The sequence below is a fragment of the Rutilus rutilus genome (assembly GCF_951802725.1).
Source record: "Rutilus rutilus genome assembly, chromosome: 19".
In the NCBI taxonomy this organism is placed as follows: Eukaryota; Metazoa; Chordata; class Actinopteri; order Cypriniformes; family Leuciscidae; genus Rutilus; species Rutilus rutilus.
In genome coordinates, this window is record NC_140232.1 from 19,358,233 (window position 1) to 19,376,419 (window position 18,187).

Sequence of the window (18,187 nt, forward strand, 5' to 3'; positions counted from 1 at the left end):
TCAATTCGTCAGCAGACCTCCCTGCTTTAAGGGCGTGGTACATACTTCGGTACGGGGCAGCAATTCGCACGTTCTCCGGTCCGTAGTAGAGAGTTTACTGGCAAAGGGGAGCGTAGAGACAGTCTCGCAGGGGCACAGTGGCGAGTCAGGCTTTTACAGCCACTACTTCCTCAGGCCCATCCTTGATCTGAGACATCTGATGAAGCGACCATTCAAGATGTTAACATTGAAACAAATCCTCTTGCAGGTTTGTCCAGGGGATTGTTTTTTGTCAGTGGATCTAAAAGATGCTTATTTTCATATCCAGATAGCCCCTCACCACAGATCGTTCTTGAGATACGTGTTCGAAGGGGTGGCTTTCCAGTATACTGTCCTTCCATTCGGACTGTCCCTGGCACCACACACGTTTATGAAGTGCATGGATACGTCTCTCTCCCCTCTGAGACAGAAGTGCACATCCTGAATTACCTCGATGACTGGCTCATTTTGGCCCAGTCAGAGCACAAGTTTAATGCTCATAAAGCCTGTTTTATACTTCTGCGTCGGACCTACGCCGAAGCCTCTATGCTGTAGGCAACGCGTTGGTTTTCATTTATACTTCTGCGTCGTTGTCCGCGTTGACGCGCAATTACACTTGCAGAGGGAGCATGTGAAACCCGAGGGAGGGGTTCTAGCAGACCAATCACAGCGCTTGTGTCTGCGTAGAGTTGACGCGTTGTTACATTTTTGGAGAGGTGCACGTCAGGGTACGCCGAAGGGTACGCGCGCTAAACACAGCCTACGACGTAGCTACGCCGTGAGTTCGACGCAGAAGTATAAAACAGGCTTAAGTCCCTGCTCCTTGGCCATTTGGAATGCCTGGGGTTCAGGATAATGCTGAGGGCAGTGCACATGCCTATAGGCAGACTGAACCAAGGGGCAGACATGCTGTCTCGGGGTGGTACGTCTCCAGGAGAGGTGAGGCTCCACCCCCAGATTGTTCATATGATTTGAAGTGTCTTCAGGAGGGCAGAAATCAACCTCTTCCCCTTAGAAGACAACTCTCACTGCCCATCATTTTTTTTCAAAAGACAGGGATGCTCTAGCCCACGAGTGACCCAGCTTGTCCCTGTACGCCTTTCCCCGATCGCTCTGCTCCCTCACGTCATCAGGCAAGTCAGGGAGGACAGATGCTCAGTCCTTTCGGTGGCTCCCCTCTGGCGGAACCAGTTGTGGTTCCCCGAGATGATACAATTGCTGTCAGCAGCCCCCTGGCCGATTCCTCTGAGGAAGGACCTCCTTTCCTAGGCGAAGGGAATGATTTGGCACCCCCAACCTGAGTTGTGGAGCCTCCTAGTATGGCCCCTAGATGGGAGCCTGCGTACCTTACCGCAAGGGTCTTGAGCACTATCTCAGAGGCTAAAGCTCTGTCTACTAGATGTCTCTATGCCCTTAAGTGGTCTGTCTTCTCTGACTGGTGCACAGTCCGGAATGACGTTTCACTGATTTTATGCTTCCTTCAAGAGCTGCTGGACAAGGGGTGCACCCCTTTCACGCTCAATGTCTACATGGCGGCCATTGCTGCGAATCATGCTCTCAGGCCATGCTGGCCAGGCAGTTGGAAGGAACGATTTAGTAACACGGTTCTTGAAAGGGGCCAGAAGGCTGAACCCACCTCGTCCCCATTTCTCCCGATTTGGGACCTATCCACGGCCCTCAGGGCTCTCTGAGGCCCGCCCTCTGAGCAGCTTCTGTCAGCCGAGCTGCGCCCCCTTTCGCTTTAGACCACCCTTCTGCTGGATTCAGTGTTGGTCGAGCGAGTGAGGGACTTGCAGTGAGAGCGTCACTCGGTGAGAGCGTCCTGCCTTGTGTTTGGGCCAAATGACTGCAGAGTATTCCTCAAACCAAGACATGGCTGTGTGCCTAAGGTGCTCCCTACTCCATTTAGTGCACAGGTTATTACCCTTTCTGTTCTTCCTGTTTCTGAGGATGAGCAAGGGTTGCACTTACTCTGCCCGATTCGGGCTTTCAGAGTATATGTCGAGTGCTCTAGCCACTTCTGGCAATCAGAGCAGCTTTTTGTATGCTTCGGAGACCGCACTAAAGGGCACCCGACCACAAACCAGAGGTTATCACCCTGGATAGTGGATGCAATTGTGTTAGCTTATGCTTCTGTGGGCCTTCAGTGCCCCGTTGGAGTGAGAGCCCAATTCACCAGGGGCATGGCCTCCTCCTGAACCTGGTCCAGTGGAGTATCCATTGGCGACATTTGTGCGGCGGCCGCCTGATCCTCTCCATCCACCTTCGCTAGATTTTATAACTTGGACGTCCTTGCTCTCCAAGCTGTGTGTCTAACTCGACCTCATTGTAAGTCTAACCGTTAGGGCGCTTACCGAGGACTCCGGCCTTGTGGCCTGAGCCTTGTGTTTTTGGGTGGATGCTCTTGCCCTAATATTAGCCTTGCTGCCTTTCTGGGCCCTTAACCTTGAGTGCCCTAGGCCGGGGCTCGTAGGACGGTATTTGGTTCTACGCCTGTAGTATGGCTCTTTTGGATTGCGTCCTCATAGCATCAGCTAAAGATTGACGCAATGCAAGTGAACCGTATCAATAAGGGAACATCTCGGTTACTGACGTAACCTCGGTTTCCTGAGATAACGAGAACGAGCATTGCGTAGCTGTCCGTGATACCGCGCTGCACTTGAGTAGGCGCTTGCCGCTCTATGCAGATATGTGATTCATTCAGGCTTCAGAATTCTCGGAGGAAAGAAATAGCGTCAGCTAAAGACCGACGCAATACTCATTCCTGTTATCTCAGGGAACCGAGGTTATATTAGTAAAGAGATGTTTTTCCAGTGGTAAGAGGCACAGAACCTCTCATCTCCCTATAATAAGACAATCTCTGGCACGAACTTTGCCAAACAACAACAAAATAAATTGGCTTATTGAAGATTTTGTTCAATTTTAGCAAAAGTTTTAATTTTAGTTGGTCACAAAACTTCTCACAATGTGATAATATTTGTATCAAAGTAACTGTAAAATTACTTGACTTAATATGTTATGAGGGGCGGCTCCCCAAAAACATATTATATCAATTATTAATTTCATATTTGTGAAAAAAAAATTTGTTAAAAAAAAATTTAAACAATGAGATACATATAGGCTACATGTAGCTATTCAAGGTGTAGTTTCTGGGCCTGGTTACACTACCTACATTTTAGAGCACTGGTTTTCAAACAGAAAACTTTATTTTAATTAAAAATATTTTAATTAATAAATCATTATTATTGATATAAAAATGTATCTAGCTCAATTCTAAATTAAAATTCTAAAAACACATAAAATCAAGATGTAAACTAAATCCTATAACTATTGTTTTTGAAGAACACAACGTGCTCACAAAGTCAGCATGTTTGATTTAAAAGCAGCAAAATCATCTATGCATATGTAATCCTTTAAAAACTGCCAGAAAATTAAAACTTTGAAACAAGCAAAACAACCAAAAAGGTCATTTTAGGTCATTTATCTAACAACTGACATGGCATCAAAGATAAGGTTTCAGCATCTAGGAGACACCCTTCTGGTGTAATAACTCCAGAAGATCAAACTGTAAGAACAGAAATGCTTTTATGAATTAAACAAAAGTTTATTTTAGCACTATAAAGCTATCAGCCAAATAAGCACAATGGACAAATGAATGACATCTAATAGCCTTAGATCTCAAACTATCTGGCCTGACAGATTTGTAGATGTTGGCTACTAAATAAAATAAAAAAGAATAAAAATATTTGATCAGTGTTATTGCATTATTAATTACATTTATTCAATGTGTCATTGTTTTTGTAGGGCCATAATGTATAACTGACTGAAACTGACAGAAAAAGAAAATGTGTTTTAGTAGACTGAAAATATATTATTTGTTCAAAAACTCTGCAAAATATTTGCTTTATTAATTCATGAAAATATTACATATGGTCCACTCTAACTGAACAATGGCACATAATAAGTAAACAATGTTTTTAAATCATGTAATTAAACAAAGTCCAGAAATTGTTCAGTCTTAAAACGGCACGGCACATCGATTCTTCACATTTGCGAATAAAAAACGAATTATTACTTTATTGTTTGGATGCTATGTACAAGTTAAATGTCCTTGTGGAACTTTCTTGATTTTCTGATCGACAATCCAAGTCTTTATATTATTTTTAAAAGTAAAAAATACACTCTTTCTGTAAGTCGGAAAACACAAATTATTGCGGCTCATAAAAAGGTGCTGAAATCATTACTACTAGAGTCTACACGGTTCTCATGTTGACTATTTTGCTTGCACGCACCCGCCCTTAAACTCACTCTCATCAGACGTCTTCTTCCAGCTGATGTTCCAGCTCAAATAAACTGTCAGTCATGTCAGCTGCCACAGCAGCCTCATCTGCTACTAAAACGCCAAAAAGAAGGTCCAAGGCCAAGAAGTCAGGAACCAGTGTGTCTGATTTGATCCTCAAGGTTTTGTCATCTTCAGAGGAACGTGGTGGTGTCTCTCTGGTCGCTCTGAAGAAAGCGCTGCCTGCCAGTGGTTATGATGTGGTAAGAAACAACTCGCGCATTAAGCTGGCAGTTAGGCGACTGGTGGCCAGCGGTCGCCTGATTCAGACCAAAGGCACTGGAGCATCTGGATCATTTAGGATCGGCTCGAAAGCTGCTCCAAAGCCAAAGAAGGCAAAGGCGAAGAGGGCAAAGAGAAAGACGGCCAAGAAACCTGCCGGGGCAAAGAAATCCCCTAAGAAGAGAAGGAGAAATTTAGGAAGTCCTGAAAAGGCCAGCGAGACAGCTGCGGTCAAGAAGACCTCAAGACCCAAGAGAGCCAAACGAAGAGCTTCCAAATCAAGCAAAGCAAAAACTGCCTAGAAATAATTAATAGCCTACCATGATAATGGCTATTGTTCATACTTTTTAAGGGATGTTGCACCCTTTGTAAAAAAATAAAACAATTCGTGATTAATGAAAAACTTTTAGTCTCTTGCTGCATTGAAATTGACGTTTTGATGATGAAATAAAAATAATTACTATTATTTACACTAATTACATGTATTGCATTTTAACATTTTATTTACAACAGACCAAAGTTCATTTTATTAATGACTTTTTTGTACAGCTAATAGATAGACCTAACTCTATTGTATTTATTATTTTTAACAAGCAAGAAATGTAAAAGGGAAAATAATACCAACGGATGATACATGTTAAAAATTACGTGACTGGGATAGTTGTGTATCGAAAAGTGACGTGTAATTATCACGCACGAGCTTTACACGTTATTCCACTAGATGGTGTTCTCTGAAAAGCAGCGACTCTAAACGGAATGACGACTTACTGCTTTTCAGAGAACACCATCTAGTGGAATAACGTGTATAGCTCGTGCCTAATTACACACGTCACATATATTCATCAAAACAAGAGGTGCTCATTCAAGACTGCAATTAATTTATACAAAACATCACCAATATTTTTTTTTACTTACATTGGAAATTCATAAATGACATTAGACAGTGTTACAGGGTAAAATGAAAAAGACATAAAACATAAAATTATAAATGTGATTTTCTAAAATTCTCACTATCTGGAAACATGGTAACAAAAATGTTTGTTTGAGTAGAAATAAACGTTCCTGTAAGTGTGGATTCATTTTTCATATTAATATTTTTCATGCTTAGGCCGAGGCTATATATAATTAAAGCACACTCTTTTGATCACAACTAATGAAAGTAAGTCAATGTCCTGCAGAAAAAAGGATTTTCTCATATGAAGTAGGCTACACACATTGCTTGTAACATTAATACATTATTACAATCATAACATGAACAATAATAACAATAATAATACCTTTTGTTAACATATTCACCTCATTATATAAACCAAACAGGAAAACATAATACCATAAATGTACAATAAATATAACATTTTATTTAAAATTTTAAATAAGAATGATTTATTATGAATTAAAATAAGAATTGGATCAAATTGTCTGGCAAATGGTTAACTGTAAATTCCCAATCAACTTAAAATTACCAGAGTCGTACTTTTGAGTAGCCTACTTTGTTTGCTTGTAAAGTGATTACATTGTCTATCATGTCTCCCATCTGGTTATAACGATTACTGGAAGTGAAGATAAAAACACAATAACAGTATAAAAATATCAACAAGCAGTAAAACAGCAGTAAAATATTAGTTAAACATTAGTCTGCAAAATGTATTCATGCTGTGGTGCAACCCGGAAGGGAGTTACTATTTTTGAGCCTTGGGAATTTCCTATGGTTATATATCCCGGGCACTCTCATGATCTATACAAATAGCCTACAAATACAATACTATTGTGCATATACACTCACCTAAAGGATTATTAGGAACACCTGTTCAATTTCTCATTAATGCAATTATCTAATCAACCAATCACATGGCAGTTGCTTCAATGCATTTAGGGGTGTGGTCCTGGTCAAGACAATCTCCTGAACTCCAAACTGAATGTCAGAATGGGAAAGAAAGGTGATTTAAGCAATTTTGAGCGTGGCATGGTTGTTGGTGCCAGACGGGCCGGTCTGAGTATTTCACAATCTGCTCAGTTACTGGGATTTTCACGCACAACTATTTCTAGGGTTTACAAAGAATGGTGTGAAAAGGGAAAAACATCCAGTATGCAGCAGTCCTGTGGGCGAAAATGCCTTGTTGATGCTAGAGGTCAGAGGAGAATGGGCCGACTGATTCAAGCTGATAGAAGAGCAACTTTGACTGAAATAACCACTCGTTACAACCGAGGTATGCAGCAAAGCATTTGTGAAGCCACAACACGCACAACCTTGAGGCGGATGGGCTACAACAGCAGAAGACCCCACCGGGTACCACTCATCTCCACTACAAATAGGAAAAAGAGGCTACAATTTGCACGAGCTCACCAAAATTGGACAGTTGAAGACTGGAAAAATGTTGCCTGGTCTGATGAGTCTCGATTTCTGTTGAGACATTCAGATGGTAGAGTCAGAATTTGGCGTAAACAGAATGAGAACATGGATCCATCATGCCTTGTTACCACTGTGCAGGCTGGTGGTGGTGGTGTAATGGTGTGGGGGATGTTTTCTTGGCACACTTTAGGCCCCTTAGTGCCAATTGGGCATCGTTTAAATGCCACGGCCTACCTGAGCATTGTTTCTGACCATGTCCACCCCTTTATTACCACCATGTACCCATCCTCTGATGGCTACTTCCAGCAGGATAGTGCACCATGTCACAAAGCTCGAATCATTTCAAATTGGTTTCTTGAACATGACAATGAGTTCACTGTACTAAAATGGCCCCCACAGTCACCAGATCTCAACCCAATAGAGCATCTTTGGGATGTGGTGGAACGGGAGCTTCGTGCCCTGGATGTGCATCCCACAAATCTCCATCAACTGCAAGATGCTATCCTATCAATATGGGCCAACATTTCTAAAGAATGCTTTCAGCACCTTGTTGAATCAATTCCACGTAGAATTAAGGCAGTTCTGAAGGCGAAAGGGGGTCAAACACAGTATTAGTATGGTGTTCCTAATAATCCTTTAGGTGAGTGTATACATATATACATACAACATGTTTATCTTTTCTGAAACCGCTTATCATGTTTGCATTGTCTATATGGATTTTTTGTTTATGTCAAGTTTTTGCACATTCTCATGCAAACTTCTTGCATAATTTTGAACCTGTGGAGTGTCACTCGCAGTTTTTCCGTGTCTTGTATTTTAATTGATCAAAAGTGCAAGTAGACCAAACAAACTTAGACAGGGTATTGTAAACTTCTGTTACATAATAAAATTAAACTTTGGCAAAGGAATTAGAGAAACTAAAGTATAATAAAGCATAATGTTTTCATGACCATCCTAATAAAGTTAGCTGCCAACCAACTTTAACTTTGGTACGCAGTAAAAGAGAAAGCATTACGTGTGCTTGCACTGTGCTCTCCTGTGTTTACATTCATTTAAGAGGAGGTCAATCAATCTTTGAGGAAGTGTAACTGTAAGTACAAAATAGCATTTGAGCATGCCATATTATAAAGATATGATATGATGTTCTAGAGATTATGTTTGTTATAAATAATACATTATAAATTTTTAAATATATAGGCTATATACAGTATTTCATTTTCCCACAATTACAAACCACGCAGCCTTGAAGTTTGGATTCTTTCTGAGTCAAGAGATGACATTTCATCCTCTATTGGTTATCTTTTTGATATTGCAGGTCATCAAACATAAACTTTGGCCCAAAGCGGAAAACATGTGTATATATATATACATGTATATAAGTGTGAACAAAAGTGAAAAGTGAAGTGACTGCACCTCAAGCCAAGAAGACCATGCAGGACAAACTTCAGAAGGACTATCTGTAAGACGGTATGTTTTTATTACTTAACCAGTATTTTTTTTAAATGTCTCATAATTATTGTGAATACAGTTTTTATGAGCTCATACTGAAACTACAAGGGATATTTGTACTTTTAAAAATTCTGTTGAAATATCGAAATAAAAATGTGAAAAGTTGAGGAAAAGTTGAGGAAAACAAGACAATGTTTACCAATTTTATTTATATCCATGTTCACTGCCAGCCATGCTCATGCTAAAGAAATTATTATTATTATTATTATTATTTTACTGTACAGTAAATGTTAGGCCAGCTTATAATATCCTATAACCTATGGTTTTTATATGAATAAAAAAGCAAAGCAAAAAGACTTAATAAATGCATACAGTATGCAAACGAATGAGCTGCTCCACACATTAATGCTGAGACAGAAACAGTAGCCTGACTGTTACATTGAGAGAAGTTTTCTTCATCTTGAAAACAAATCCTTCCAAATTTCAAGTATCTACACCATCCATCTGTGTGTGTGTGTGTGTGCATTGTGGTTTAACTTATTCTTCACAGGTGATGAGGCTGTTGGGTGAGACAGCATCTGCCTGGGAAGAAAAACTAAATTGCATTCAATAGTGTGTTTCTTCCATTTCTTTAAGAAAAAGTAATTAATTAAAGAAGCAATTATTTGTTGTACATTTCAATTAAGACGACATTGGGCCTAAACATAAAAAGCAAATGCTAGCTTGAGCAAAAAAAAAGAAAAAAAGGGGGAAAAAAGAAAAAGATGAGCTCTAAATAATCACCATCACCAATAACAGAAAGTAAAATGTTATTGTTGTAATGAAAAAATACAACGAAATAACAAAAATAGCAGCAAGCAGTAAAACAATAAATAGTTATATTTTAGTTACATTTATACATTAATCAAAATTCATGCCAGGCCATTGAATTCAAAAGAGAATTAACGTTTGGAAGCCTCTGGAATTTTTTTCCTATGGGTAAAAATAAATTATAATAAAATATTTGTCAACTACATGCATGGATATGTAGGGATACACAGCATGGATATCTTTTCAGAGTTTACTCTTGAATGGTACACGACATTATGTTTGTAGTGTGTCTATAGATTTTTAAATAGGGCCCATTTTCAAGATTTCACACCACATATCTATTTGCCAACTATTAGAACTTGAACTGAACATGTCACTGGGTGTTTGTGGTTAGAAACTAGTGATGCTAAATATTTAAAGTTGTTTTATCTCTTGGTTCTTTATGAGATCTTTTAAAGTGTAGTCAGGCTTTGAACATTGTACTTTGGACTTCATCATTTGGTAAATTATGGCTTGAAAATTTATTTTTGTTCAACACAGAATGTAAACATCACATATTGACCTCTTGGCTAAATACTTACAAACCTCAAAGCTGAACATTTTACAATTACTATTTAGTGAAAAACAGAAGTACTTAAGCTTGACATCATATCCGGCTGACCATATGCGTTGCAGCATCTGTAAGTACTTTTTATATTCATTGAGGTCAAATTTATACATTATTAGCTAACTATGTGATTTGTATGAGTACATTTCTGAAATACATGACACAGTCACCTCTGATAACAGATCCCGTCTAAATTGTAATGTAGACATGCATTTTAAAGCTGCTTTGAAACAATATGTATTTTGAAAAGCGCTATACAAATAAATGTGAATGGAATGCTTTGACATAGTAAAATATAAAATTGTGCTGCCATATGGTACAAAAAGTATGACAAGAAACCTGTTTTCATGACCTGTTTTAGGCTTTCATGATCTACATCCACAGCAGTTTTAGAATGTTTCTCATATTGAAGAGGATTTGAAAATACCTGATAATGCCATACTCTTCAAAAACAAGAAGCAGCAAAGAATCTCACTTCCTCTTGTTAAAAAAAATAATGAATAGTTAAATAAAACCACACATCCTCCTACATTATCAAAAATATTGGACATTATGAAGACCCAGAAAAATGTGAGGATCTGAATACATTTACCAAGGAACAGGCCATAATTCACAACAAAAATATTTGTTTCATTCGGCCCATAAAACCGTCCTTCAACTGAACGTTTAAACATAGGTTGAAGGCTCTTTTGTCTGTTTGTGTCTCCAAGGTATAGCCAAAGAGGAAGTTCATGGTCTCATGACTATTTTCTGACAGATGTGAAACTGAGAAGTGGCTTTATTAAGGAACTCACCAAATTCTATAATCTGCCACATACATTTTTATTGAAGTAGTGTGAAACATGCATCTGGTGATCATGGAAGCAAGAGCATTGTGTCTGCTGATTCTCTGCTGTTTTATCAACATCTGCAACCTTCATCCGCTCATTCGTCCCAGTAATGGACTTCGTTTGTGCCGCAAAAACTCAAGTTTGACAGCGCTGGAGGTTCTACCAGGTGGAGGCTGGGATAACCTGCGCAACATAGACATGGGCCGGGTGATGAATCTGAGCTATTCCCAGTGTCAGACCACAGAAGATGGTGCCTATCTCATTCCAGATGAAGTCTTTGTCATTCCACAGAAAGTGAGTGGAGTGGAAACAAACTCGGAGATCATCATGTCATGGCTGGAACAAAAAAGCTCCACTTCAAGCTCCATTAATGCTGATATTTCCTTCTATTCGGTGCTAAATGCAAAATTCTCCACAGAAAACCAGCGCATGAAAAGCCACCAAGTGAGAGAGAGTTCTGTAACAGCACGGGTTCAAGTAAGTACAAAAGTTAAAAACTTCATACTGAGAGTCGTATGGACTGTATTGATAAGCTGGACAAATACAGAAGATTTTGAAGTAATACGTAAACCAGGGAAAAAGTCATTTTGAATAACCTACACTATGGTAACATAAAATCTAAATTACAATTCTAACACCAAAATAAATTAAATATACTACATCTAATAAAATCTACAAGTAAAAAAAATATTGTTTAAAACAAATGATGAAAATCAGTCCTTCATTTTCTCATATCAAATATTTGTTTCTCAGGTCCGTAACCATCTGTATACAGTAAAAGCGTATCCGGACTTCACTCTGGACTCCCGATTTGCGAGACAGGCAGAGGAAATTGCAGACGCTATCGAGAACAATCAAACACGTCAAGCAACTTACCTGTCAGAGAAACTCATACTTGATTATGGTACTCATGTCATCACAACTGTTGATGCTGGTGCTACTTTAGTGCAAGAGGATTATTTAAAAATGTCTTATGTCTCTAACAGTCAGTCAGACATGTCTTCGGTTTCTGCATCAGCAGGCTTTAACTTCTTTGACAAAGTTAAATTTGATATTGGTGCCAGTACATCCCAGGGAACCTCTAAAACCAGTGGTTATCAGGGTAACATCACATATTCTTTAATGCAGAGCCATGGTGGAGCTTTATTCTACCCAGGCATCACTCTACAGAAGTGGCAAGAGAGTACGCTCAATAATCTGGTGGCTATTGACCGCTCTGGGCTGCCGCTGCACTATTTTCTAAATCCATCAACATTCCCAGACCTCCCAACACCAACAGTAAGCAAAATGGCTTCATCAGTTCGTCAGGCTGCAGAGAAATACTATAAAGTAAACACCATTCCAGGTTGTGTAAGTCCAGATTCCCCAAATTTCAACTTTCAGGCAAATGTAGATGATGCTTCTTGTGAGGGTCCAGTCACTAATCTTAGCTTTGGTGGCATTTACCAAAAATGCACTCCATTGGCATCAGATGGAAGTGCCATCTGTGATGAGACAGCACAGAAAAACCCAGCCACTGGTGATTATTCTTGCCCTCCAAAGTACAACACCACCCTGTTACGCTCTGAGACAGTAGAAAGAGGTTATAATCATTATGAATGCCACAGCCACTGTCATTCATGCGGTTTCTTGTGGTTGTCTACTTGCTGTGACCAAACATGTGGTGATGCTTACCGTGTCCGTCGCGCAAAAGTTGAAACCTACTGGTGTTCCTCTACTCAGAAAATCCCTGAGTACTCTGGATACCTCTTTGGAGGTCTATTTGGACCAGCTATGCAAAACCCATTGACCAAATCTAATGGCTGTCCACCAAACTACTTTAATCAACACTTTTTGTCTAATGGCATGATGGTTTGTCTGAGCAATGATTATGAGGCCGCAACAAGATTCTCTGTGCCTTTTGCTGGTTTCTTCAGCTGCCAATCTGGCAACCCTCTCTCAAAGGGTCAGTCTCGCTGTCCACCTCAGTTCAGTCAACATCTTGCTGCCATTAGTGATGGCTGTCAGGTACTGTACTGTGTCCAGTCCGGTGTGTTCACTGGTGGTCAGTTAATGCCAGTCCGTCTCCCACCATTCACAAGACCACCAATGGTCAGTATGATTGCCACAAATACTGTAGCTGTAATGACAGAAGGTGATCGTTCTTGGGTGAGAGTTGGACAAACAAAGATGTGGCGACTGGCAAAGCCTGGTGAGATTAACCAAATGGCAACACAGTTTAACGCAGAGTCTTCTTCAAAGATGTCCGGGGGAGAAAAGGCTGGAGTAGCCATTGGTGTAATGGTTCTGGTTGCTCTGGTAGTCACAGGAATGGTGATTATAATGAAAAAGAGAAAGAGGTTTTCTGCCATCAGGTTGAGCAAAGGCTATGAAGAGATTCATAGTGAGGGTCAAAGCGAGAGTAGTGTAGAGATTCAGAGAGAACAACAGATTGAGATTGCAAATGATAACCCCACTCAATCCCTTCTTTCATAACAATCTCTTTAAGATGACTATTCAGAGATTTGCAGAAAAGCTTTATGTTATAATGAATATGATTAGTAGTAATATTAATAGTTAGCAGCAGCAGTAACAGGTACAGTTATATTACTAGAAGTGATCTCTGTCAGTAACCATTCTCTAAAAATAACTTACATTCACATTCAGCATGTTACATTCAACTAACAATCCAAGCATTGAAATAAATCTGAAAGAAAATGATTCTGTTAACGCAATGTCATAAAAAACAATTCAATGTAATGACATCTTGAAAATTGTAAAGTGTGTCTGAGAGATATGTGTGAAATAAGAATACTCTGCAATGAATTAGTTTTAGAGAAGATGAGTAAAAATACATTCACAGAATTATGGGTTTTATATATAAAATTATTTTCTAATCATTTTCTTTTATTGATATATGTGTATATCTAAGTTTTTGTGCTTGTGTGTCTAATAAATATTTCCATAAAATAAAAAACTGAGCAAATGTCTTTAACTCAGACATGCAACATGATCAGGAATCTCACACCAGGCAGACTTACCTTGTAAATAAATTTAAGGACATCTTGATGAAAATCCTGATGTCAAGTTAAGTTATTATCTTACTTGTTGTTAGTGAGATTGTAATAGACTATTTTATTTTTCATAATTAATTACAACTAGTAATAATTCATTATAATTATTTAGATCAGCTGTAAGAATTAACTTGATATAGTAGAATTAATACCACAACCAAACAAATTGTTTCAATAATTCTAAGAAATGTTCATTTCCGGGGTTTGATATGCTACTTGTTTATTTTTATTTTATTTTTTTATTTTATAGGGACAATGCACATTAATGAACATCTGCATTGAAACAACAAAAACAGACGTAAACATGCTAGACACAGGGCTAATTTACATCCGTAGTCCCTAGGCAAATTACAGAAATACAGAAGCTATAACATACAAAATGACAAAAATTCATAAGTACAAGCAAAGTAAAAGAAGAATCACTTAATGGTCACAAGATTGGTTTGCTTTAAGCCACACTTTGAGTTTGGTTTTAAATATAGGAAATGTGGGACATTCCCTGACAGTGATGGGGATACTGTTCCATAACTTACAGGCCTTCACAGACAGAGCATTTTGTCCAAAGGCTGTTCTTCTGAAAGGAGAAACCTCACGGTCACCTCTAGCGGAGGCCCGTGTCCTGGCACCACTGAGAGTCTTTGGTTTAAAGAAGTCCGACATGGGAGGTGGGGCTAATCCATTTAACACTTTGTAAACAAAACAGGCATATTTAAAATGTTTAAAATTCTCTAGGCTTAATAGATTATTTTTTTTTAAATATTACAAATATGGAAGGACACTGGCTTTTTATCAAAGACTTTTAAGGCATTTTTATAGAGTGATTCTATTGATTTGAGTGTGTTCATACCAGTCAATGTCCAACTTGTTCAACAATATTCAATATGTGATAAAATCATAGAATGTAAAAACACTTTGGCAGCCTCAAATGGTATAAATTGACCAATTTGTTTAAAATTTCATAAATTAAATTTTACTGTACTCGATATTCTTTTTACATGTTTTTTAAAACTTAATGTGGAATCAAGGGTCACACCAAGGTACTTAAATTCCGAGACGATTTCTGTCTAAATTCAGAGACTTGTATGTCTCGGCCATTAAAATAAAAGTTTCTTAATGCAATTTGTTGATGCTCCATTTGATCTTTACTGAAGTTGTCTTGAGAGATAACCCATTTGAGTCAGAGGATCTTTGATGAATGGAAAGACAAGGCTGCAGCTTGACACAAACTTGGGGGTCTTTAGAAGACTTCAAGCTCAGCATCATCTTCACGTCAGAGTGTCTCAGAATAGACCTTTTTCACATTTCCAGGTTTCTCAGAAGCGGAAGTCGTCATGGTTGGTTGAACGTCTATTGCGGTGAATGAGAGACTACTTGTTTTTTTGTTGTTGTTTTTTTGGGTGCCCAATTGCTCAAATAGCAAAAGAAAAACGACACAATAGTGGTTTCACAACTTTCAAAAAGAGTAAAAAAAAATAAAATAGAGATTGACAGTCAGAAGAGAGAAAGATGACATCGTTAACTAGTTTTTTGTAATTCGATGCAAAGGTAATACAATACGAAATTTTAAGTGTTATAAATTTACATACATTTAAAAAGAAATTAACATATAAAAACCTCTGTAGGTCTGCATTTCACACCTGTCATCACAGTCTGTGAAAAAGTTCCAAGGGGAAGAAGAAGCAAAGGGCTTGATCTTGTGATCAGTGTTGAACCTTTGTACTGTGTTGAAAACCTTTTTTCAAAAACCTCTTGAAAAACAAAAATGATTGATAGTAGCCTAGATCTCATTGATCCGAGTATAATTTAATCTCTGTGAAAAAGAAAGCCTGTAATAAAAAATAAATACTCATCTCAATAGCCTACTACATTAAATACTCAAAATAGTTTGTGTACATGAACGTGTGTGTTTGTGTGCCTGGTGGCGTGAGTGTGCACAAGTCCAAGGCCTTTATGCAAGCACACATGTAAATATGTGAACATGAACTGAACACTAAATTTTTATTTTATTTGTAAATCTTCCCAATTCATTTTCAATGGATGTTAATTTTTGACCAATATAAGCTCAGATGAATGAGACCTACAATCAGTTTAAAAAATAAATATTGAAAGAAATTTAAAGAATATCTTACTATGGAAGCTTGTTTCCGCCACAAAATAAAAAATAAAAAAAGATAATTGCGACTTTTTATCTCACAATTGCGAGTTTACATCTCGCAATTCTGACTTTATTTCTCAGAATTGCGAGATATAAAGTCAGAATTGCGTAAAATAAAGTCGCAATTGCGTGTTTTAAAGTCAGAATTGCGAGATATAAAGTCAGAATTGCGTGAAATAAAGTCAGAATTGCGTTATAAAGTCAGAATTCTGACTTTTTTTCTCGCAATTGCGACTTTATATCACGCAATTCTGACTTTATATCTCAGAATTCTGACTTTATATCACGCAATTGGGAGATATAAAGTCAGAATTGCATGATATAAAGTCGCAATTGCGTGTTATAAAGTCAGAATTGTGAGATATAAACTATTCTAAGGTAAAAAAAAAGAAAAAAGTCCGTCTTTTTTTTTCCCTGACCCCCAATTTCCACCAGATGCGTAACGGCTGCGGAACGGCTCCGCTGCGTGACAGCTCCGTGTTCCGTCGTCCGTCAATACCCACCAGGTCCGTATTTGTTGCGGAACGGCTGCGTCCATGACTGACAGCTGAAGTCACGAGGACCCACGAGATCTCGCTAATTCACGTATGATCGCGCGATATATAGTTTCTATAAACAGAACGTTATGAGGAATGGCATATTATGACGTTTTCAAGGTGTAGTGTAGGGAAATATGATCCGCCATGATCACGGTGTATTTTATTTAGAAAATTAACCGGATCTTTTATTTTGTTTTGGTTTGTTCTGTTTTTTTTGCTCGACTTCCTGTCCTGCGCATTCTGCCCTGTAGTGCTGCGTAGCTCTCCGGCATCCGGCAAAAATAGAAGCTCTGCGTATCTGCTCCGGAGGGCTGCGGATCGCCGGAGTCGGAACGCAGCTGTACCGCATTCAGTGGAAATACACTCATTGACTTTAATGGAAACCTATTGACTCCGCTGCCGTGCCGGAGCCGTAACGCAGCCGTAACGCAGCCGGTGGAAATTGGGGGTTAGAATTGGACTTTATATCTCACAATTCTGAGAAAAGATGTCAGAATTGCGAGATATCTCGCAATTATGTGTTATAAAGTCAGAATTGCGTGATATAAAGTCAGAATTCTGAGATATAAAGTCAGAATTGCGTGATATAAAGTCGCAATTGCGAGAAAAAAAGTCAGAATTCTGACTTTATAAGACGCAATTGCGACTTTATATCTCGCAATTCTGACTTTATATCTCAGAATTCTGACTTTATATCTCAGAATTCTGACTTTATTTCACGCAATTCTGACTTTATATCTCGCAATTCTGAGAAATAAAGTCAGAATTGCGAGATGTAAACTCGCAATTGTGAGATAAAAAGTCGCAATTATCTTTTAAAATGTTTTATTCAGTGGCGGAAACAAGCTTCGATATCTTTCAAAAATTGAAAGAAAACAAGTTGGCAAAAAGACAATCAAATATTTGATGATAATATAGCATGATTTATAAGCAGTTTTTTTTTTTTTTGTAGGCTGGTCATTTTTGACAGGTAACACCACAAGTCTGGCTTTGTGCGATTTTGAACAGGATAAAAGCATTTCAAAACAAACTTCCTTAAACATAAAAGCACACTGTGATCAGTTGTAGAGACTTTTCTTAAACATGAAGATGCCACACCCTCGGGAGGTGAGTGAGCTAATAAGAAGTTGTTCCTTTTGAGGGAAACTTTACGATTCTTTGTCTTCTAGCAGGGTGTTTTGCATATTAAATTGGATAGGGTGTTAAGAGAAGAAAACTTTAAGATTCTTATAATAGTAATAGCCTATGTAACGAATGTCCAAAAATACAAAACTTCTGGAAGGAGGTTATAAAATGTTGTCAGACATGTTTAACATTAAAATTCCTTTGAATGTAAAACTTTGTATTCTTGGAATATATCCAATGGACTTTATACAAACATCAAGACAGATTAAACTTGTAAAATTTGGTCTCCTTCAAGCCAGAAGAGCATTGTGTTTATCATGCAATTTATAGGCGAAAATGAGCTTGTACGTGCATATGATACGCAGTTTTCGCGTGCATTTGATACGCACTTTATTGCGTGTAATACACACGCACCCCACACGACTAAGGTCGTTTTAAGGGTAATCCTACCCATGCGTATCATATGCACGTACCCTACCACTACTAAACCTACCCTAAACCTACCCATGCGTATCATATGCACGTAAAAACTCATTTTGGCGTATAAATTTCACAATAAACACAATGCGTGCTATAGAGACGCATTTAGTGTGACCGGGTTGGTATCAGACTGGAAAGTCTAACTTATATTGCTAAGTGCAAGTGGAAATGGTAGCTATGGGAGCCATACATAAATATCATGTAAAATGG

General features: G+C 38.4%; 2 protein-coding genes across 2 annotated transcripts; both read left to right on the forward strand.

Moving 5' to 3' along the window:
• The first annotated feature begins 4,316 nt into the window (after nucleotides 1-4,316).
• LOC311278341 (histone H1) lies at nucleotides 4,317-5,652 on the forward strand. The gene has a single exon (XM_084389101.1). The coding sequence runs from the start codon at nucleotides 4,381-4,383 to the stop codon at nucleotides 4,879-4,881; it is 501 nt and encodes a 166-aa protein (XP_084245227.1). The 5' UTR covers nucleotides 4,317-4,380; the 3' UTR covers nucleotides 4,882-5,652.
• Nucleotides 5,653-10,606: 4,954 nt separating this feature from the next.
• LOC311278515 (macrophage-expressed gene 1 protein-like) lies at nucleotides 10,607-13,581 on the forward strand. Its single transcript, XM_084389413.1, has 2 exons — nucleotides 10,607-11,102; nucleotides 11,379-13,581. The coding sequence occupies exons 1-2, from the start codon at nucleotides 10,638-10,640 to the stop codon at nucleotides 13,098-13,100; spliced, it is 2,187 nt and encodes a 728-aa protein (XP_084245539.1). The 5' UTR covers nucleotides 10,607-10,637; the 3' UTR covers nucleotides 13,101-13,581.
• Nucleotides 13,582-18,187: the final 4,606 nt, after the last annotated feature.